General features: G+C 46.7%; 5 protein-coding genes and 2 long non-coding RNA genes across 9 annotated transcripts in view; 3 read left to right on the forward strand and 4 right to left on the reverse strand.

The window, feature by feature from the left end:
- LOC120323775 overlaps positions 1 to 2,201 on the reverse strand; it is a 44,248-nt gene extending 42,047 nt beyond the window's left edge. For both annotated transcript variants that reach the window (XR_005564606.1, XR_005564607.1), the window contains exon 1: positions 1,899 to 2,201. This is a non-coding gene — a long non-coding RNA (uncharacterized LOC120323775). The remainder of the gene's footprint in view (positions 1 to 1,898) is intronic.
- Positions 2,202 to 2,349: 148 nt separating this feature from the next.
- Positions 2,350 to 3,969, forward strand: LOC113984288 (cytochrome c oxidase subunit 6A2, mitochondrial). The gene is made up of 3 exons (XM_027714196.2): positions 2,350 to 2,479; positions 2,702 to 2,841; positions 3,708 to 3,969. Exons 1-3 carry the CDS (start codon positions 2,377 to 2,379, stop codon positions 3,786 to 3,788), a joined length of 324 nt encoding a protein of 107 aa, XP_027569997.1. The 5' UTR covers positions 2,350 to 2,376; the 3' UTR covers positions 3,789 to 3,969.
- A 1,439-nt stretch (positions 3,970 to 5,408) lies between these two features.
- On the reverse strand, positions 5,409 to 7,116 carry TRIAP1 (TP53 regulated inhibitor of apoptosis 1). Its single transcript, XM_027714306.2, has 2 exons — positions 6,734 to 7,116; positions 5,409 to 6,066 (listed from the first exon to the last, which is right to left on the reverse strand). Exons 1-2 carry the CDS (start codon positions 6,878 to 6,880, stop codon positions 5,983 to 5,985), a joined length of 231 nt encoding a protein of 76 aa, XP_027570107.1. The 5' UTR covers positions 6,881 to 7,116; the 3' UTR covers positions 5,409 to 5,982.
- GATC (glutamyl-tRNA amidotransferase subunit C) lies at positions 6,895 to 13,013 on the forward strand. The gene is made up of 5 exons (XM_027714298.2): positions 6,895 to 7,104; positions 7,418 to 7,584; positions 7,982 to 8,085; positions 8,462 to 9,750; positions 12,386 to 13,013. Exons 1-4 carry the CDS (start codon positions 7,003 to 7,005, stop codon positions 8,515 to 8,517), a joined length of 429 nt encoding a protein of 142 aa, XP_027570099.1. The 5' UTR covers positions 6,895 to 7,002; the 3' UTR covers positions 8,518 to 9,750; positions 12,386 to 13,013.
- On the reverse strand, positions 7,373 to 13,654 carry LOC113984336. Its single transcript, XR_005564597.1, has 2 exons — positions 13,137 to 13,654; positions 7,373 to 9,937 (listed from the first exon to the last, which is right to left on the reverse strand). It is a non-coding gene; the product is annotated as an uncharacterized LOC113984336 (long non-coding RNA).
- Positions 13,655 to 13,805: 151 nt separating this feature from the next.
- DYNLL1 (dynein light chain LC8-type 1) lies at positions 13,806 to 15,981 on the forward strand. 2 transcript variants are annotated; one of them, XM_027714303.1, is made up of 3 exons: positions 13,806 to 13,886; positions 14,363 to 14,503; positions 15,598 to 15,981. In XM_027714303.1, exons 2-3 carry the CDS (start codon positions 14,372 to 14,374, stop codon positions 15,733 to 15,735), a joined length of 270 nt encoding a protein of 89 aa, XP_027570104.1. In that variant the 5' UTR covers positions 13,806 to 13,886; positions 14,363 to 14,371; the 3' UTR covers positions 15,736 to 15,981. The 2 variants fall into 2 exon arrangements, with proteins under 2 accessions (XP_027570104.1, XP_027570103.1); XM_027714302.2 differs by having other exon boundaries at positions 13,808 to 13,886; positions 14,366 to 14,503.
- A 142-nt stretch (positions 15,982 to 16,123) lies between these two features.
- COQ5 (coenzyme Q5, methyltransferase) lies at positions 16,124 to 21,073 on the reverse strand. The gene is made up of 7 exons (XM_027714296.2): positions 20,926 to 21,073; positions 20,379 to 20,528; positions 19,684 to 19,908; positions 18,914 to 19,020; positions 17,194 to 17,282; positions 16,866 to 16,977; positions 16,124 to 16,752 (listed from the first exon to the last, which is right to left on the reverse strand). Exons 1-7 carry the CDS (start codon positions 21,071 to 21,073, stop codon positions 16,651 to 16,653), a joined length of 933 nt encoding a protein of 310 aa, XP_027570097.2. The 3' UTR covers positions 16,124 to 16,650.
- Between the last annotated feature and the right edge of the window lie 426 nt (positions 21,074 to 21,499).

The following is a 21,499-nucleotide window of genomic DNA, read 5'->3' on the forward strand; positions in this document are numbered from 1 at the left end:
TGCTGGATTTTTTGGAAAAATGTACGTGTTGAAACTTGCTCAAAATACTGGATTTAGACCCAGATTTTTAAAGATAGTAAGCAAGTGTCTAAATCAAGCTCAAGGCCCTCAGATAAGGCAGTTTTGGGAAAACACCCCCTTTCTGTGAGGCAGCAGGGCACAGCAGTGAGTACAAGAGAGGGTTCCCATGCCATGGGTCAATAATCCAGACAGAGCTGCAGAGCCAGCGCTGACTTTTCACTCCTTTTCCCCACACCTTTGTAAAAACACGCTGTCAGGAGGACTGCAATCATCACAGTGATAACAACCATCACATATTGCACTGTTAAACTTACTTCACATAACCACGTCAAAACATTGTTCACAATACTCTTAAAATATCTAGGTTTCCTCAAATACCTGCCTGTCTTCCCTCAGCTGGAAGAAATTATTCACATGGAATCTTTTGTGTCTCCCAGCAGCCACTCCTAATTTACTCTACATTTGAATGAGATGTGAATCAGAGCCACTGGAGTCCTGACACACCTCATACAGAGATTAATCGCAGCTGTTGGGATGATAAAGACTAAGATACACCCATTTGAAACCAATGTCACTCAGGCTGTAATGAAACTGCCACCACACTCAGGTTCAGGGCAGACCAAACCCCATTTTCAATCGCCTCTTGCAGCTCTGTGGGTAGAAGTGCCCACAAGGGGCATCTGGAGCAGCTGTGCTAAGAGAACTTTTCCTCATCCCAGACAGAAGTTTGCTTGTTTTGCTGATCCTTTGTTTTCTCTCATTTGTAAACATTAGTGTCTGTTGCTTACTTAAAAGTTTTTTGCTACACACAAAAGCAGTTTTGTTTACGTAGCTCCTGCTACAAGTTTGCTTTAGGATAGAGAACTTAATCTTGGTTTCATCACTGAAAAATTGTACAAAATAATTCTCAGATATTCTGTTCCCTCCAAAAAACCACATGCAAATTCCTTTTAAATTAAAAGTCTGATATTAGACATCTCATAAACCTGAATCCAAAGGATGAAGGTGGGGAAAGGCAAAATCTACCTCCAGTGTGGATTTAGCAAAGCAGGTGTGCATGCACATGGTGAGTTGCAGTGGTTTGAGGGCTGTCCTGTACAAAATACATCCTATCAGTGAAGACAGAAGAGCAGTTCTGTAGGTACACACGGTGCCACGTGGGAATAATTTCTCCTTTCAGTATGAAAGCAAAACTGTTCTTGAAATTACTTATTAAATAAAATAATATGAAAGCAAATTATTGGAAGAGGTAATAGTAATTTTTTTAAAAAAAGATAATAACAAAGAAACCAAAGCACTTTTAGCAGTTTAAACTGCCAAGATACAGCAAACAACTGAGCAGTAGTTGTATACCAAGCTGTGTTTCATAACAGCCTTCCAACATCCTGGCCATCTTACCATTCCTATATGCTACACAGTAAATTGGACACAAGCCCTGCTCCAAGTGATAAGGTCTGGTCTGAGAAGTCCCTTCCCCAAAGCCCTGTTTCTCTTCTTTCCCACTGTTAAAATATTTACACTCGCTATGGGAATCCTCTCATTTTACTGCGGGGTTTTAAGTGCTGAAAACATTCTCTCCGTTTACATGGCTTCTGCCAAAGGTCACCCAGCCGGCCACCAAGCTCCAATGAAGAACTAAAACAGGATCTAGACATTTGCAAATTAATTACGATGTTTTTTTCCCTTGAAGTCTTGTGTTTATTCAAGTGATGTTATTATTTCTGTGGAATCATTCCAGGAATCCAAATAAACAAAGACACATTAGTGGTAACAGAACTGCCCCGTTCCAGGGGCCCTTTGATCCCCTCACGCCTGGGACATCCCTACAGCGCCAGAACTTTTCACACTCTAAACTATTTATTGCTCTCTACAATTACCTGGGGGTGTCGGTCCCTTCTCCCAGGAAACGCAAGACAAGAGGACACAGTCTCAAGGTGTTCCACGGGAGGTTTACGTTGGACACTAGGGAGAATTTCTTCACAGAAAGGATGATTAGACATTGGAACGGGCTGCACAAGGAGGCGGTGGGGCCACCGTCCCTGAAGTGTTAAGACTGGGCGCGGCACTGCTCTGGCTGACACGGTGGTGTTGGGTCGCAGGTTGGACTCGATGACCCCAGAGATCATTTCCAACCTAAACAATTCTGTCACTCTGTGTTTCTGTGTCCGAACGACGCTGCGACTCCGCCACCTTTCCCCCTTACCGGCCCCCCCCCCGCCCCCGCCCTCAGCACCAAAATGGCGCCGGCCCCGCCCTCAGGACAGCCCGCCCTCGCTGACATGCCCGACTCAAGGTCGGCGGGGCCGGTCCTCGGCTCCGTTCCGGTTCCGGTGCCGGGGAGCGGTCGCGGAGGACATGGCGGCGCTGGCGAGGGTGTCCCGGGGGCTGCTCGGCGCCGCCGGCCCGCGCTCCCCGCCCGCGCGGGGCATGGCGGCCGCGGCACACGAGGGCGGCGGAGGTAACGGGGGCCGTGCGGGGCGAGGGCGGGGCCGGGGCCGCGCTGCCCTTGAACGGGCGCTGCCCTTCGCGGGAGCGGGGCGGGGCCGGCGCTCGGTGTGGGCCCCGCGGAGCCAGGGCAGCCTCGGCAGTGTTCGTGAGCGCCTCGTTAGCGCGTTAATTGCGTTTGAGGCGCTCTGGGGTCGCTGACGCTGATGGCAGCGGTGGTTGTTCTCCCGCCCAGCTAAGCTCTGGAGGATGTTGACCTTCGTGGTGGCGCTGCCCGGCGTGGGCGTGTGTATGTTGAACTGTTACCTGAAGTCGCAGCAACACCACGAGAGGCCCGAGTTCGTGCCCTACGCCCATCTCCGGATCAGGACCAAGGTACCTCTGCGCTGTTTGAAAGCCCTCTTTTCCTCGCGGCTGCTGTGTCTGAGCTCACTGCAGCACCTCTTGCTTTCCCATCTGCTCAGTGAGGTGCCGTGCATACACAGCCGCGATCTCACCCCAGGGCTTTGTTTCTGAGGCAGTAAGAGAGTTTCTCACAGCTCTTCCCACCCCCGAGTGATCCTCCTAAAAATGTCCTGCTGAAAAACGTTTCAGTCCTAAAGCTGCTGTAGTTAAACTAATACACAGCTAAAAGCTAACAGAGGACATCCCAGATTCTCAAAACTGGAGTCCTCATATTTTCCCAGAGGAGACAGTGCAGGAGCAAAAGGGTTTGACTACCTGAGCGTTAATACCTGTTTTTGTGTCTGATAACACAACAGTAGATGTTTAAGCAAGAGCAAAGATCTTGCTCTTCAGAGACCGTGGCTCCCAGCTAAAGGAGACAGTTTTTCAACCGTTGCTTCCTACAGCCTGGGAGCAGATGCCAGCTTGCTTAATTCTCCAGCCTGTCAAGCTGTGTGATCACAGAATCACATAGGTTGGAAAAGACTTCGAAGATCATCAAGTCCAACCTGTGACCCAACACCACCTTGTCAGCTAGACCATGGCACTGAGTACTGTGTCTAGTCTATCCTTAAACACCTCTAGGGATGGTGACTCCACCTCCCTGGGCAGTCTATCCCAATGTTTAACAACCCTTTCCATGAAGAAATTTCTCCTGATGTCCACTCTGAACCTCCCCTGGCACAGCTTGAGGCTGTGTCCCCTCATCCTGATGTTTGAGTCTGGACTGCTGCTTATTTCTGATGCTGATTGTTCGGGAGCTGCCACTGGCTTATTTCTCTCTCTTCTTTCAACAGCCTTTCCCCTGGGGTGATGGGAACCATACCCTGTTTCACAACCCCCATGTTAACGCTCTCCCAACCGGTTATGAAGATTAAAGGTCCTGACTACAGCCAGAACTTTGGCTCTCCCCATCTTGAAGCAGCATGTTGAGTGGGAACCATCGTTTCTGGGGTCATAATTTCAGAAACTCTGCATTTGAGATGAAGCTGAGTGGTTTTAGTGGCTTCTGTGTGTACTTGTGATGAGGTCCTTTAAATAAACAACTCTGAACGTGAATTTAGGATTTGACTGGTTTTTTTAAATCTGAATCCTTAGAAGTTCTTTAGTGTTTGCTTAAAACATGGAGGCTTCCCCCAGGACACAGTGCAGGAGTAAAGGGGTTTGACTACCTGAATGTTAATACCTGTTCTGTGTCTGATACACAACAGGAACTCACTTGGCATAGGACATGACTCAGCTTCATGTTCTTCATGTCTTTTTTAACTGGTAAACTCACAGCCAGAAGAACAGGTATGCAGATTAAAATTCAATATATACTGAAGCACATTCTCCATAACCAGCTATTGCAATATTTATTCACAGTCATGAAGGTGATTTTTCTCTTGGTCCCTTCTGGCAGAGGGAGTGGCAGCAAAGATGTTGAGCTAAGCTCTGTGTGCCTTCACAGCATTCCCCCTCAGATCTCAAATTTTCAGGTGTATCAGTACATATCTTGCTCACAGCTCTGCTTCCCATACAGCTGCAGTCTGATTGTTTAAAGTCACTCACTTAGGTGTTGCAAAAGAAAACACAGTTTTGGCCCCACTGCACATACTTGTATAATGTGTATTGTGTCATGGAAAAGCTGCTTAACCTACAGGGGATTAATGACCTTCCATAGCCAACAGCCTGAGTCTGTGCCAGCACATTCTTTTTCAAGTTTCTCCTTGCTGCAAGTCGACTGTTTTCCAATTCTTTCTTTAACTTCTCTGTTTTTTACATGGTACAAAACTGAGCTCTTGTCTCAGTTGTCCTTCCCAAAAGGAAGAATGCAGCAGCTGCCTTGGCATCTTGCTGTTGAAAGGAGTGACGGATGGCAAGAGAGAAGCTCCAAGTGGGTGCTGCAGGACACCCTTCCCCATGTTTCAATGCAATTTATTTCATCTGCTTACTAGTAAAATGACTGCTGAGACAGTTTTTCTGGGTTAAAAGCACAGAACAAGGCACTGATGGGCGCAGTTGTTTTAAAGCTGACAAAAATCAGCTACATTTAGCCCTACATGAAAGATCACAGAAAAGCAAACTGGTTGTATGTGTTATTCCTGTTCTTCTGCACAAGGCCCAGATAACTCAGTGTCTGGGCCAGCTTTAAAGTTTGAGAACTGCACCTTTTTTAGTTTTTTTTAAAGTAAAACCTCTGAATAATCCATCAGATAGTGATTAAAAGCAAAGGATAATTAGGAAGTTGACTTCTCTTTTGTCCCCAGGCCATAATATTCTTTACTGTTTCACCTGTGTTGGTGTAAGGAGAGAGGCCAGCTTTTCCCCATCCCTGTGTGAGGATCATGCCACGGGAATGTGTAATGCTAAAGGAGAGAGAATTTGAGTTCATGGTTGGGTCACTACCTCAGAAAAGGCTCAGTAAGTCACCTCTCCTTAAAAGTCTCCTCCTCAGCTTCTGAGCAGGCCACCTCCATCCCTTCTAGAGGCCACAGTCAGATTCTACTGAACAGTTCTGAACTTCAACAAAATATAACCTGATTATATTTATTTTAGCCAAGCTGTTGAAGGCCCAGTAGTGCTTTCAGACCATCCCTGTTGCTGACAGAAAATAATGCTTTAGCCCCTCAACGTTCAGGATGACATGAAACAAACTTCTTCCACCAAAATTCAGCAGCATAGAGAGGAGACAAAGTAAATCAACCCCCTTCACATTTTTAAACGCTTTCAAGTGTTATATAAATAAGCAAAAGAAACCAGTCACAAAGAAATTATCTCAGCCCGCTCCAATCAGCATTCCCCCATTACAGAGTACATTCAACAGGAAGTTAGGTCACATGGATTTTTAAGCTGTTAGGTGCTGAACCACCACCAAAATTCACTGGAAAAGAGGCAGCAGTTGCCACGTGATCCAATCTTTTTGGTTTTTGATTTTAGCTGTTTGTTTTCGCAAGCAGAGAAGATTCCTCGCTTCTTAGAAAGCAGTTAATAAAGATCTAAAGGTCTTATCCAGGTGGCACCTGGTGGTACACCTGGTGCTAGTGCTTAGTCCAAAGGTTCATATCAGTGACTCCACCCACACAGCCAAGGTCAAGAGGAGTTTTCAGTTTTTCCTTTGCTCGGGCCCATGAACTCCAGGCCCTCGATGGGTATGTCCTTTTCCTTTATTGCTTTCTGAAAACGAAGAAAAACAAAACCAAAAAAAATTAAAATTGACATGTCTTTACAGTGCTACATGATGTAATCTTTGGTGCAAAACACAGAATCAATGAGGCTGGAAAAGACTTCTGAGATCATCGAGGCCAACCTGTGACCCAATACCACCGTGTCAAGCAGATTGAGTGTGTCCAGTCTCTCCTTAAACACCTCCAGGGATGGTGACTTCACCATCTCCCTGTGCAGCCCATTCCAATGTCTAATCACCCTTTCTGTGAAGAAATTTGAGCTGATGGCTAACCTAATCCTTCCCTAGCACAGTTTAAGACTACGTCCTCTCATCCTATCGCTGCCTGCCTGGGAGAAGAGAGATGGTCTAGAAAAAGTGATCTAAAAAAAAACCCCAATAATGAGGCTGGTTTGGATAAAGCTGCAGTGCTGAGAGTTAGTCAAGTATGCACCGAGAATTCACTGACAGTATGGATCCTATCACGGAAACAAGCCGCAGCCTTTACACCAGCGGGATGAAGATGTTACATCAACAACAAAAACACAGCGAGAGAACATCTGCGAAACACTCCGCGCCAAGACCGACAGGAACAGGGCGAGGCTGAGGCTGCTCCGGGGGCCGCGGCGGGAGCTCGAGGCGGGGAGCTCGGGGGCAGCACGGCGGGGCCGGACCCACCTGCACGCAGAGCTGGTACCGCTTGAAGAGCTGCCCGCAGGGGTCGCCGGCGCTGTCGCCCTTGAGGAACTTCTCCGCGAACCAGCGGTTGAAGCACTGGTCGTACTCGCGCTTGAGCTCCGTGCACGCCTCGCCCACGCTGTTCATCGCGGCGGCCCCGCCGGGCCGCGTCCGGGCGCGCCCTCCTCGTGACGCACATCCGGCGCGCGGCGGAGTGACGTCGCGCACGGGATGTGACGTCACGGCCCCGGAAAAAGGGAACGCGGGAGATGCGGGCGCTGGCGCTGGCGCGGTGGGTCCGCGCCTGGAGGGTCCCCGCCCGGGGACACAGCGGGCACGGCGGGCACGGCGCGCACCGGCCCCCGCCGCAGGTACCGCAACCCCTCTCGAGGCGGGAGGGACGAACACTGAGTGAACTTCACTGAGTTCCCCGTAAAAGCTGGAAAAGCCCTTTCAGACCCAACCGTCGCCCTACAGACAGCGGCCGGGACACGTGTCCCGGCCGCTGTCTGTAGGGCGACGGTTGGGTCTGATGGTGTCAAAGGGCTTTTCCAGCCTTAACGGTTCTGCGGTTCTTTGTACACTCCGGTTTTGCCGCGGAACGAGTTTTTAGTTAAATAAAAACCAAAAACCACACTATTAAACTTGCTCAGTTTTCCCTTTTTTTTTGTCCGGGTTTGACAGCAAAAAGTGTCGGTGGAAGTGCTGGACCACCTGGAGCACCTGGCCCTGGTGGATTTCCGTGACTCGGAGGGCGTGGAGCGGCTGCAGAAGGCGATCGAGTTTGCTGACCAGCTTCATGAAGTGAACACTGACGGCGTGGAACCCATGGATTCAGTCCTGGAGGACAGGTGATGGACCACAGCAGCCTCCTTTTATCTATTAATCTGTCAAACTGTTCACTTTTCTGACCTTTTATCCCTGGGAATCACCCTTTGCTTACAGAAATGGCCCCTTTGGTTACAGAAATGTCTTATCAGGGTTGTGTGTGGGAGAAAGATGCCACTGGCCCACGTGATCCTTATGTGTGACCACAGCAAAGGTGAACTTCAATTCCTCAGTCTGTCTTGTCATGATTGGTCTGCACACGCTGCTCCTCAGACATCTGTCAGTGGCATTCTTGGGTGCTTCAAAGTGTTCCAGTACTTGTCTCAGTGCTTACTCAGGACCAAAACCAGGTTTAGTGATAAGCTACCCTTCCTACTTCATAAAATAGCCTAAACACAACTAGTAATCTGTGTTCTTCAGGTGTCTGTACCTCAGAGAAGACGATGTGACAGAAGGCAACTGCACCAAAGAGCTGCTGCAAAATGCCAGAGAGAAAGTAGAGGAGTATTTTGTAGCCCCACCAGGTATTGACTTGTTTGCAAAAAGCTCTTAGTCTTTCTTGAATTAACCTGAGGAATATAACCTGCCATAGCTGCACTTACTTTCAGGAATCCTAGCTAATAATAGGGAAGTACTAAAATAAATGTAGCCATCTGTGTAAAACTGTGCAATTTGTTGGTCCTAAAGCAGTACCGAGGCTGATCTGACTGAAGTTACTGAACATGTCGAGCAATTCTCTACAGGAAGTCAGTCAGGATTTACTTTCCTGACTTGCTCAGGGAATTTAAGCTGCCTGAACATACTTAGAATAAACCAGAGAAGCACGTTAGTGCCAAGTTGTATAACCCAGAAGGTAACCCACTGCTGGTCTCATAAAACTTCCTTTTTGTTTTCCCTCAGGTAACATCCCTTTACCAAAGCTGGAGGAACGAGACACTTTTCTGCAGGGCTCTTAGTGACAGCCCAGAGCCCAAACACCCTTTCACTATTTTATCTGGGAAAATGAAGTTTTGTGCAGTCACAACTGAAATACCCTGACCTGTGTTTTGGTCAAAAGAAGAGCACTTGCAAGACAACTTACAGAAGAGAGAAGGTGTAAAAGTTTAGTAATGCTACTGAAATACTCAATGTCTGTGAAGCTGGAAGGCAGATGACCTTAGTGCTTTTGTTTAGCAAAATTAATTTCATGTTATTCTTGAAGATACCGAATGGCTTAAAGGCTTTAAAGAGAACATTCACAGGTAATGATTAAAAACACCATTTTTCCTCAACAACTTTGTTGGGGAAACGAGAGGTTGGAAGGCTCTATTTTTGTATTTCTCACCTGTAGCTCAACTCTGGCTCTGACCTGTCAGAAGTAACAGAGTCTGGTGTGGAGGAGGAGTCTGTGACATTGCTGAGTATCTCTGGGACATATGGAACTCAGGGTTTCATTATTGAAGAAAAGGACTTTGAGAAGACTAATCAAATATTTTGCCTGTACTGAATTATTTCCATTTTATCTCTGTTCTCCATGTCTATCTGGGTTACCTTCTGTTTCCCAGTCTGTATTTCTATCCTCATAAATTAAATAACTGGAATTGTACATAATTTGAGAAAAACACAAAAATATGTGTTCTAAAATAAAAGGTGCTTGCAAAGAAGTAGCACAGCTCCAAGAACAAAATGAGCCCCCCTGACTCTGACTGGAGAGGCCAGGAGACCATCACAGGAGGAGGTGCTGTGTAACATAACATTGTCACTGTCTCATCCTGGCAGAGGATTCTGAGGCTTCCTCATGGAATCTCCATCACTTAGAAGCAAGATAAGCCAAGGCTCACTGAGAGAAACCAGAGACCTGCTGAAAGAAAAATACTGCAGCAAACTAGAACCAGATAGTCCACACCACTCACTTTCAGGCCATAAGGGGCACAGTAAAAGGTTGAAAAACAAATGTGTTTTCCTGGGTGGTGCCCTGTCCACATACATATGGATTTAATAATCCATAATTATTTATTCCAGTTGTAACTCCATGCATTAAAAGAGATTGTATGGAATTGTCTTCAGAAGTGCTGGAAAAGGCTGAAAAATCACCAGTTCTGAGTCTGCTCTTGTGGCTCTTGAGAGCCCAACAGGAGAAGGAAAGTGGCTCCTCCATGGCTGTGCTGGCACACGTTTCCCCTGGGGGCAGAAACTCACCTTGTGACATCGTAAGTTGATGTCATCCAGTTTACACAGTGCATGTTCTGTATCTTTTTGCAGAGAAAAGCCATTACTCCCATCTCGCTGTAACCAGATTGCTGCTATGTGTCCCTTCAGCTCCTGCCAGCTGTGACAGGGGATGTCCTGAGCAGGGACTTAGAACTGTTTCTGCTGTGAACTGCATCTTCCACATCCCTGCAAACAGCAGACAATATACATTAGAGATTAATGATACATGTGCCTTGTTTCTTGACATCTCAAAAGTCCACCAAGCATAATACAAGCATCATAATTCAAAAAACACGGAAAAAATACTAAAGCCTTTGAATAATACTGGTACTAGGTTGAGCCATTGGTGGCTTGTTCTTAATACCATGTGGTCAAACTGCTTTGCTCTTTGTTATGTGCCACGTATTTAGTGGAAAACCTTGGCTGAGCTGGCTTTGCTGGTGTAAGAAATCACAGCTTCTGGGTAGGATTCACTTTCACTTGCTGTCCTCAAAGGTTGCATGTCTGGTAAGCTTTGAACTGTTCTTTTTCTGGAACTGATTTTTTCCCCCCAGATTTCACTGTCAGGAAATGAGAGCAAACACTTGTCCCACTCTTACTTGTCTAGTTACTTCATTATTTGTTTAAGCTTCCATAATATACACACACACATATTTGCATATGCATGAAACATGTAATCACTATGATACCTGAATTCTTTCAAGGGTATTGAAGTAAAGCCTGTATTTAACCCCACTAATCAAATCCTCTGCAAAGCTGTAATGCTGTATTAGTGTTTTAGTCTTGGGCTTTTCAAGATTCAGACCCTGCAATTGCTGAAGATTTACAAATATACAAGCTCAGCCTAAAAGTAATTTAGGATGCATATATAAATCATGACAAGGAAAGACTCAATCGTGTTAGCAGGTAATTCCCAGTTTGAGAAATTCCTCCTTGGAATTCCATTTTGGCCTTATCCTTTTGACCATCAGAGAGAATGGGGACAATATTATTTACATAGAAAAAGGGAGAGGAATTTGAGAGTGAACTGCATGGCTGCAGGAGCTTCCAACCCAAAATAGCATCAGGTAACTATTTTAAAAGCAAACCAACAATTTGGATAACATGATCCCACATTCCCAATGCTAAGCTTAAAACTGCCAGTTCAGTGCTGCTCCCACACACTCCGGTGCGAGAACAGACTGCCTGCTGCTTGTTCCCCACAGCCCAAACTGCATTTAAAGTGGAAAACACACATTTCCTTAATGGAGGGGTTTGCTGCAACTTCACCACTAATGAGGGAATTACAGCCCTGACTCAGACACCTGCAACCACCAAAACAGAAATGCTGGCAGGGGCTGGATGGAGCTGCCTGTGGGGCAGAACATGTCAGTGCCTGAGCCTGCCCTTGGCAGGTCTGACGGGGTAGATGCTGAGCCCCCCAGGATGCTGCTGAGCCCCACTGGGCCCTGGTTGCACCCTGAGGGTGACACAAGGCCCCCATCGTGTGCTGGTTCACCTGCTTTCACTGCAGGGCCCCAACCCACAAGTGGAGCATATGTTTCCTCTGGAGACCACGGAGAGAACTTGACTCAGACCTGCCAAGATTTTTCCACCCCTGTAAATCTGTAGATATAAAACTGGATTAGAAGCCCTCGCATGCGGATTCCAGGTTTACAAAGAAAATGTCAATGTGGAGACTTCTTCAGTTTTACAGAAAGAAGATGGTAGCTGTTTTATTGCTAATAATGATTATTCTATGTTTTGATAGTAACTGGAAGCCCTGGAAAAAAATCCCTATTAATACAGCGGTATGGTGTGCAACAAAGAGCAAAAAAATACCTCTCCTGCAAAGTGCTTACAATCTAACCTCCATCTGCAAGAGGAATCTCATGATATGCCTTATCCAGTTTCCTTCAGCACCTCCTCTACCCCAGCTATCATCTCCTGCGTGCATTTGTTCTGCCTTCCCCTGCAGCTCTGCCCTGGGGGAAACGATACTTTTATATTCTTGATTAACAAGTAGGGCTCTAAAGTCTCTCTTTAAAGTCCTGTATCTTGGGCTTTAATGTTCCCCATTAACGACGTGTATCTCACCCACACTGACATTTCCTGCAGTCGTCATCACATCTGTTTCCTCAGCCAACCATTTCTTAATAAATGCACAGAAATTTGCCTGCAGCTACCAAACACAAGCGCCTCCTCAGAGATTCATGGGTGTTTCTGAAGTTTAGTGTAAGCACTGGGAAGACTGTTAAATGGTTCAGTCCTGTCAGCACAAAATTGTCCAGTACTCAAACAACCACTGCTAGTGCTGCAGATACTAAAGACTGTTCTGTAAATTAATTACTGGCTGTGGCCCCAAGACCATTCAGAGCTTCTTCACGTTGCTAGCACACAAGCAAAGCTGTGAATTGCATCTCTCCTATTTGGAATGCTAAAACCTGGGAGCCAGAAGTTATTCCTGAGATACTCTAGTGTGACAAAAGTGTTACATTATCCAGTTTCGATATTTTTGGGGGTGGTATATTTTTTCTGAGGTTGTCTCAGAGCTTGCAAAAGCAAAGGGTTGCTTGCAGTTATGCTGCTTTTGCTGTGAACGACACTGAGCAGGCAACTATACTGTACTAATATGAAAAAATATTTGCATTTCAGGTGAGGTGGATGACTGCTCTTGAGGGTACAAAGAAATGGGAGTCCTACCAACCAGTATTTGAAAACCTCTTCTAAGTCATCCTGTGCTGTTTGCTATGGACGTGGTTCCTGTTATTAACAGATCACCAGCTCTGGAAGACTCAACAGCGATGTTTTATCTGCTGACAAGAGCATAAGCAGAAAGTGCCCCAGGGAGAGTGAAACTAACTAAACAGAGCACTCAGGATCTCCCAAAACATCTTGCTTCATTTAAACAAACAAACAAAAAAACCCCCCAAAACCAACCAAGCAAAACAAAACCCAAACCAAACACAAACAAAATGTGGCAAGAGTGGCAAGAAACGGTGAGCTCTGCAAAAGATGCCATAAAAGAGACTTGAGAAGTCTGATAGGTTCAGTTCACTTCATGAACAAAGTTTGGAGCTGACTTGATCATACTCAGTAAACATGGGTAAGAGATTTCTCTGAGGTCATTTACTCTGAATTGAAAACAGCTGAAAACAGACACATGATCAGGACATGGTCAGAACAGGACAGATGATCAAGTGCCATTTACAAGCTATGGAACTCCTTCCTTTGACAGGGGTGGGCTTTGCTCTCAGTAAAGGGCATATTACTGAAAAAACTATCCCAGATAATATCCCAATATTATTTCAGTAATATCCCATATTACTAAAAGACCTATTCCCAATAAGAGCTTGTTTCAAAAGAGAAAGAAAGTCTGTTGCAGAGATTACTGGGTTAAACTCACTGTCTCGGTGATCCAGGTTGGGGCAAGTAATAAAATGGCTTTTGGGGTGCACATATCAACCATGGAAAGGTGCTTTACAGAAGCTGGTGGACACAGTACAATTCCTTGGAGGCTGAGGGTACTTCAAGCAACAAGTTTTTTGCAGAGAATCACCAGACGACGCCAGACAGAATCACAGAAAAAATGAGGTTGGAAAAGACCTCTGGGATCATCGAGGCCAACCTGTGACCCAACAGCACCGTGTCAACTAGACCAGGGCGCTCAGTGCCGCGTCCAATCTTTCCTTGAACACCTCCAGGGACGGCGACTCCACCACCTCCCTGTGCAGCCCGTTCCAGTGTTCGATCACCCTTTCTGTGGAGAAACGTCCAACCTCAGCGTGCCCTGGCGCAGCAGACGGGTAGCACGGGAGGCAGGACCAAATCCACAGGCCCATCCCAGCGGGTGCCGGCAGTGTGGGGGTGCTCCTGCTCCCCCCTCACCCCTGCGGTCGCCATGGCAACGGACGCGGCGCGGGGCATCCCGGGCCGCAAGACAACGCCGGGGTAAAGCCCTGCCGGGCGCCGCGCCGCGACCAATGGACGCTCGGGGGCCGGCGGCGGTGGCCAATGGGCGCTCGGGGGCCGGCGGCGCTGACCAACGGCTGGCCAATGGGCGCGGAGGGGGCGGGGCCGGGGCGCTTCGAGGCGCGCACGGCTCAGAGCGCAGCGCCGTTCGCTCCGCACCGCGCCGGCCCCGCAGCGCCCAACGGTGAGCGACGGGTGCGGGGTCCCCGGGGACACTCGGCCACCCCGGTACACCGGCGGCTCCCCTGGCACAGGCGCTTCCCCATTCGCCGCCTCCCTTTCCGCGGACCCCTGGCTCTGCCCGCGGGACCCTTCCCTTGCAGCCGCGCGGGGCTCCGAGCCCTTGGCAGCGGGGCCGGGCTTGGGTCGCCTCCGTCGGCGGGGAGAGGCCGTCGGGGCCGGGCGATGGAGCGGCTGCGCTGGGCTGGGCTGGGGAGGGCCAGGGGGGCGGCGAGGCTTGTGTGGGTCCGGCTGGAGAGCGGGTGCTGAACGGGACCCGGCATTTCAGCCGCCGCTGCTCGGGCTGTGCCCGGGGCTGTGCCCGTGCCCGACACACCCGGCAAAGCGCTGCCCGGCCCCGGGAGCTCGCTGGGAGTGACGGTACAGGTGACTCTGGCAGGTGCTCCTGCAAGTTTGAATTCTCTCCTTCTTCTCCCAAAGCAGGCAATCATGAGCGATCGGAAGGCAGTGATCAAAAATGCGGACATGTCAGAGGAGATGCAGCAGGACTCGGTGGAATGTGCTACTCAGGCCTTGGAGAAATACAACATCGAGAAGGACATCGCTGCTCACATAAAGAAGGTAAATGTTGGCTTGTAACGTGCTCATGAAAAATCAATCAGGGAGAATGCTGCTGGGCAAGTAGCTCTAGAGAAACAAGTTCTAGACACACTAGATAATCAAGTTGGACTTTCTCTCTCTATGTTCCTTTCTCCACTCTTTATGTGGACCTTTTTAGGTCCTTCTGCTTTACTATGGTAGTGCCTTATGCCTTTTCTGCCACTGTCCCATTGTCCAGGTGGGCAGATTGGTAGCTGTCCCTGTGACTGATGAGCTGGTACAAAACACAGGCTCTATATGGAGCCTGTTTGAGGAGGGGTGGTTTGCCAATCGCGTAATAAGTGGTTTTGGTTTTTGCCCTTTCCCCCTACATGTAAGACAAGCTGTTCATACGAGTACCGAACAGATGGTTCATAGCTTACAGTTTGTCACATTTTCTCTCTTGACTCCTACTGGGAGCCTGACTGAGCTGCAAGTATTTGAAGGGTTTGTTTGAGCAGAACAGGAACCTCTTCCATGTTCTCAGAAAAACCTCTTCAGTTGATGGCTGTTAGGTACTGCACTATATAACCACTGACTGCATGAGATTACTCACAGTACACCTGTACACAGGAGTTTATTTCTAAGTGGTAGCAGGCTCCTGATGGCAGAGTGTTGGAAGAATATGGTCTTGTGACCAGATATCAAGGATGTGGCAGAGAATTTCCCAGCAAGTGTCCTTTCAGCATCCTTATTGTAAACAGCTAATGAAATCAAAATACTGGTTTAATCTGAGGTTCAGAACAAGCAGTGAGGCTCTCAGAAGTTATGGTTTGAGATCATGGTGTGACTTTGGGGTAAAAGTTACTTCACCAAACATATGTTTTAAGCTTATTCCTGCTCTGCTTGGAAGCACTTTTTTTTTTGGTATGACTAAGCAGCAGATGAGTTATAAAGTGACAGATGATCCTTGCGCTTAGGAGCATATGCTGCTCCTTAATTGCCTCCTTCCAAAAGTGATACTTGTTAACAAGTGACATATCATTGCAAAAAAAAAAAACCACCCAGAAAACCTGTTAGACAATATTAGTATAATTACCACAAAAATGCTGACTTTCTAGTTCTCTCTTCTGTAGGAATTTGACAAGAAATACAATCCCACGTGGCACTGCATCGTGGGAAGGAACTTTGGCAGCTACGTGACTCATGAGACCAAGCACTTCATCTACTTCTACCTCGGCCAAGTCGCTATTCTTCTTTTCAAGTCTGGTTAGAACCACGGACTGTTACTGAAACTTGCACCTGGGTACAGGATCTGCACAGGATCTCCCACCTTCAGCCTTCCTGGGGAAACAGGCCTTGATCTCCAGGTCTTTTGTTGTATTGTTAATGGTCAGGGATTTTGCTGTAGCAGCTGGTATTTTCATTGTGGCTATATAAAAAAGCAAAAATGTCTTCCTTGTATTTATTTTCTTTCAAAAGATTGCTTCTTTGCTAATAAAACTGTTGGAACAAGTTTATCCTTTAAGAGTTTTCTTTACCCACTGCCCTCTTGCATTACTCTCTTTATTGCAGTGTGAATGAAGGATGAGCATCCCCACCCCTATTCCCACCTAGCCCCAAATCCATAATTTCTTAGGCAACCTTCTTACAGAGGATTGATTTAAGTGGAAAAGAGTTGATGCAGAGCCCTTTTATTTCACAAGCCTTTCATTTGCCTTTGAAAGAAGTAAAGGAGTCATGGGAAAACATCCTTAAACTCCACATGACAGAGATAATAACAGCTTCATAAAAATCCATAGTTACTTCATAAATCCAAGTTCTCATGGGTATATCCTCCTTGAAGCTTAGTACAAAAGGCATCTTATTGGAAGAGTAGTCAGCCTATTTCTGTGTCCAAATCCCACTGGCAACTGATGTTGCTTCACTTGTTGGCACTGCTCAGTTTTGGCCGTGTCCTTTACATTGCACTTGAAGGGAAATGCAAGTGTAAGAAATGCCACAGGAGTCACTCCTTCCACATGTTTCTTGAAGGAAAAAAGGTAGCTGGTGTTCTGGGTCTGGCTGCTGAGCAAGTATCTGCTGCACAAGTTCTTAACACTCTTCTTCAATCCTCATACTGTTAAAATTCCACAGCTTTCACATTCTTCATGAAAATTACACCTCCTGTGTTTTGCTACATAGTAGACTCACAGTTTGAAACCTGAGTGAATGGCGACAATGCCAAAGTTTAAATTCTCATAATCCACTTTGAAAAAACCTGCGTCTTCTATCATTGCCTTCAGCTCCTCCTGAAAAAGAAGTGCCATAATTTTAACAACTCGAAGGCCTGTGAGCCAGTAGCTGCAAGGCTGTGCTGGGATCATGTTTTATGTGTTAGGAGTTCAGGGGAATCCTGTCTCACCTGAGGAGGGAACCGCCGGATGCTCTCCACCAGATACTGGTAAGACTTCCAGTCACCAGCAATGACCTCACCCAGAACAGGGATAACTTGGAAACTGTAGAGATCATAGAGCCTGCACACACAGACAACAAATGCAAATGAATACAAGGAAGTTTAAAAACCAACCCTCTCCAACACAAGCTGGTCTCTGTACCACTATGCTGTGCAGTCTGTGTCTGATTTTAAAAGTGCACAAAGAAGAGGCCTCAAAGTGTCTCCATCTCTTATTGTGGCTGAGCACAAATAAGAGAGCCTTGTGATGTGGCATAAAGTGCCACCATGTTCTTACCTGGAAAGAAGAGGGTTGCTGACATGACTAAATTCAAGGCAGAGAAATCTTCCTCCTGGTTTCAGCACACGATAGGCCTCTTCAAGAGCCTGAGACAAAGCAGATGTGATAAGTTTGTTTCTGTAGAACAGCACCTGCCTATTATCATGGCATGTGATATTATCATGCAACTCAGATGAACTGAGGGAAGTAAAGAGTACCCTGACTGGCAATCTGTAATATTTTATGTGGAGCAGCATCCCAAGACAAGTAAAAAAAACCCAAACCCAAACATACAACAAACACAAAGCGCAAACACTCTCGATGTTACACAAATAGATTTATACGAGGCTTTGTGTCAAAACTTGATGTCGGGTTGCCAATTTTTCTTTTTCCCTACTCCCACTGATGAATGTTTGTTGGCAGAGCTCTTGTAATTACAGACCAAACCCAAAAGGGTGACTCACCTACAAGAAACTGAAAAAGAAAAAAGGGCACGATACATTTTTTTTTTTAAATCGAAAGAAAAGATTTTACTGAGGCACACCCAAAAGATCAAAGAAGGAATGATACTGGGTTTCGGATGAGCAATGTGTAAGAACAGGAAGGAAGGAGAAGGAAGAAGAAAATCTTTGGCTACTTCGAAAATTCCATCCTATATCCAAAACAAAATACCTAAGAAGAATCAAGAAAAAATTTTCTTTACAACTGTATGTTCTTTCATGCAAGAGCACAGCAGAGTCGTATTCCAGCAGCTCTGCAGGTTGCTTGGCTTCAACTGTCCTGTTTCTAAGGAGGGGGACACAGACAGTACACATACATGACAGGAGCTCTGCAAAAGAATTGGCAGCTTGGGTGTTTTGTATCAGGTCTCCAGGGAACTCTGCCACCAGACTCTTGTATCCATGAAGGCAAAGAGCCTGTGCTTTGGAAAGGTGCAGACAAAGTACCAGGAAAATCCATCCACATTAACTTCCAAGGCATATGGTCCAAGGTGGTTACACCTGCCACAGAAGGAGCTTTGCCAAGGTTGTAACACACTGCTCCAAAACACACACAACTAGTCCACCTAGACAGGTGATCTAACCTATCTTTACCCCCACGACAGCTTGTCCTCCTCAAAGGATAGACACTGTTTAGAACAAAGGGCACTACTTATCCTAATTAAGATCATACTTGTTTTTCACAGGAAGCTCTACCACCAGCCAGTGTAAAGACACTGAGCAGAAATGGGCAGAACAGGTCAGCTAACAGCAGTGGGGGCAGCAGCCAGCTGCTTCCCACCCCGCTCTGGAAGCTCTGCTGGCTCAGACAGAGAAACAGAAGAGAACAGGAATTGTTGGACCCACGGAGGGTGGGATGTAGATCTGGTACTTCAGAAGATTTGAGACATGCAGACTGACTGCATTGTGCATGTGTAGATCCAGCCATGCCATAGGTCAGGAGAAGGTGGGGAATGACTGCAGCATCCAGGCCCTTTGCCTTAGGAAGAGATCGTGTGGCTTGTTAAGCTGGAAGGATTGGGTGCAACTGGTATAAATCTATCTTTTTATGGCAAAGGTGGGGCATTTAATTGCATCTCCACAAGTTGCACACCACATGCCACTTCCTTTAAATGTTTCAGGAGTAGACTATGATCTTCCTTTATACAAAGGAGTTCCTCCTTTTCTTCCTCTGCTGAATAAAAACCCCTCAGATGAATGATAAGGACCCCATGTCAGGATACACTACAGCAACTTACCAAATCAATACGAGTCACATTTCGGATTCCAAAGGCAATTGTGTAAACATCAAACATATCATCATCAAAGGGCAACTCTTCAGCATTCCCAAGTACCCAGGACAAGCCTGTAGTGAAAGACAAGTCACAGAACTGAACTCAAGACTGCTCCAGAAAGACTAGAACTTACCTATCCTAGAAAAAAATTGATTCTTTTAAAGGTGATATTTAAAACAAATGTTTCCACTTTGCATTTTTGTTGGAGGAAAGACATCTTGGCCTATACACAGGAACCTTTCAAGGCCCTGTACTATACCACTCGCTGTGTTTCACGACTGAGTAGTTAATTTTGCAGATCAGCCAAAACATTGTTCTGTATATACCTATACATTTAATACGATTCAGTTTCTTTGAACATTATTTGCATATGCTCTAACTCTGGGAAGTTTCATAGGCTCACAATATCCTTTAGTTCTTGCATTTTTTACTTGCTATCTTGATTCCTAAAATACACGTTATAAGATCTTTAGTCATTCTAGGGCTGAGCTCTTTTGCAGCTCAGTAACACCAGATTTGTCAGCACAGATACTAACAGCAGGTTTTGATTGTTTAATTTTGAAGGACAGCTGGGTATCAGACCTCATGGACACTTCCATATTTGTTCTGAAAATTCAAGTATTATTCAAGAGAATCACTGTACACCTGAAGTGTAATCCTGAAGTGGTGATCACCTGATGCATCAAATTCTTGCTATCAGGGACGCTGCTGACACGGTACAATGCATGACTTACCTTCAGAGTAGCCAAGGTGCTGTGCTTTCTGCTTCCCAACTTTTAACATTTCTCTGTTAATGTCACAGACCACCACCTGGGAATCCCCGAGAGAGTCAGATTTGTCTTCCTGGTAATTCTCAAAAATTTCCTGCCATGACAAATTCTGATGGTGCTTGAGCTTCCTCTGGAGCTGCCGTTCTCGTACGGCACGAACATAATTAATGAATCGAAAGGCAATGTCACCTGCAGTCGGTTTAAAACAAAGATTCACATTTGGGAATGTTTTCTGACTCCAGGAAATCGAAACATAAGGCTTTGAACATCAAATTGAGTTAATATTTATTTTGAGTCAAATATATTAATAAAACAACCCCCCACACACTGTATATACACACAGAGTATATATATATATATATATATATAAAAAGGGAATATATTGAAAGCAAAGAGTTAGTGACTTTCTACAAATATAGTTTCCCACAACATATCATGGCAGTACTACAACACTTTCAGACCCCTGGAGCAAGATATTACAAAACACAAAGAAGTTAACTCTTAACCCTTCTCTGGGAAAGTCAAGTAGATGCCTCACTGGTTTTAAAGACAGGAACTGACGGAAGAAAAAAAAAAAAGCTGGGCAACTTAATTCTGAGCACTCAAACAGCTGAAAACCAGCGTGGCATTGTCATGTGGAACTCACTAAAATTATTTACCTGTTCCTCCAGCAACATCAAGAAGAAGTGTTCCTGGGGAAGGGTTCATTTTATGTACCAGGATATCCTTCCACACACGATGAATTCCTAGAGTCATGGAATCATTCATCACATCATATTTCTTGGCCACGCTTTCAAATACTTGGTAAACTGCAAGGAAAGGACATGAGAACGAGATGAGATGCAATTTACTTAAAAACGCTCATGTCGAAGTAACCTGTGTGTTGTATTGCCTCGCTGAGGTCTGTCACCACGTGGAGGTGAAAAAAACAACCTGAAAACTCATCACAAAAAAAAATAATTAAAAAAAAATTGAAAAAATCGAATCCTGCTTTGCCCGTTGCCTGACAAAGGTCTCTTTGGAGACGCAGCCTTCCCGAGCCGAGGGAAGCGCGGAGCAGGTGACATTATTCACAGGAGTATTCATTCACAGGGATACCCTTCACGGAGGCTCCCGGTAACGGGCAGCCCCAAACACACCCCGGCACCCCGGAGACCCATCACCGCTCGGAGCCGGGCCCAGCCCGCCCGCTGCCGCCGCCCTCACTCTTCTCCCTCCTCTCCTCCTCCGTGACGCTCTGGAAGCCGAAGTGCATCTCCGGGCCCGCGGCCAGACCGCGGAGCGCCCGCGGGGCCCCGCGGACACGGGAGAGCAGCGCCCGGCAGCGGCACCGGCACAGCCGCACCGCCGCCATCTTCCGCCGCCCCCGGGGCGGGACCGGCGCCGCGGCATCCCGGCATTCCGGGAGCCGGGAAGCGCCGCGCCCCGCTCTTCCGACCGGCACGAGGGTTGTGCCGGGCGCCGTCACTGAACCTCCTCGCTCCGTGCCACCGGGTGGTTCGCTGGGAGGGCAAATGTGATGAGGGAAAAAGAAAAAAAAAAAAAAAACAACAAAACAACAAACAAATGAAAACTGAGCAAAGTTGCGGCTGGAGAAGGGAAGGTTGCTGGAGTACTCAGAGCACCTTCCAGTAGGGGAAGGGGCCTCCAGGGAAGCCGGAGAGGGACTCGCGGTCAGGAACTGGCAGTGGGAGGACAAGGGGGAATGGGTACAAACTGAAAGGGGGGGAATTTAGGTTAGATGTTGGTCATTCTTTACTGTGAGGGTGGGGAAACACCG

The sequence above is a fragment of the Pipra filicauda genome, unplaced genomic scaffold (genome assembly GCF_003945595.2).
Source record: "Pipra filicauda isolate LSUMZ 115617 unplaced genomic scaffold, ASM394559v2 scaffold33_size4404698_pilon, whole genome shotgun sequence".
NCBI lineage: Eukaryota > Metazoa > Chordata > Aves > Passeriformes > Pipridae > Pipra > Pipra filicauda.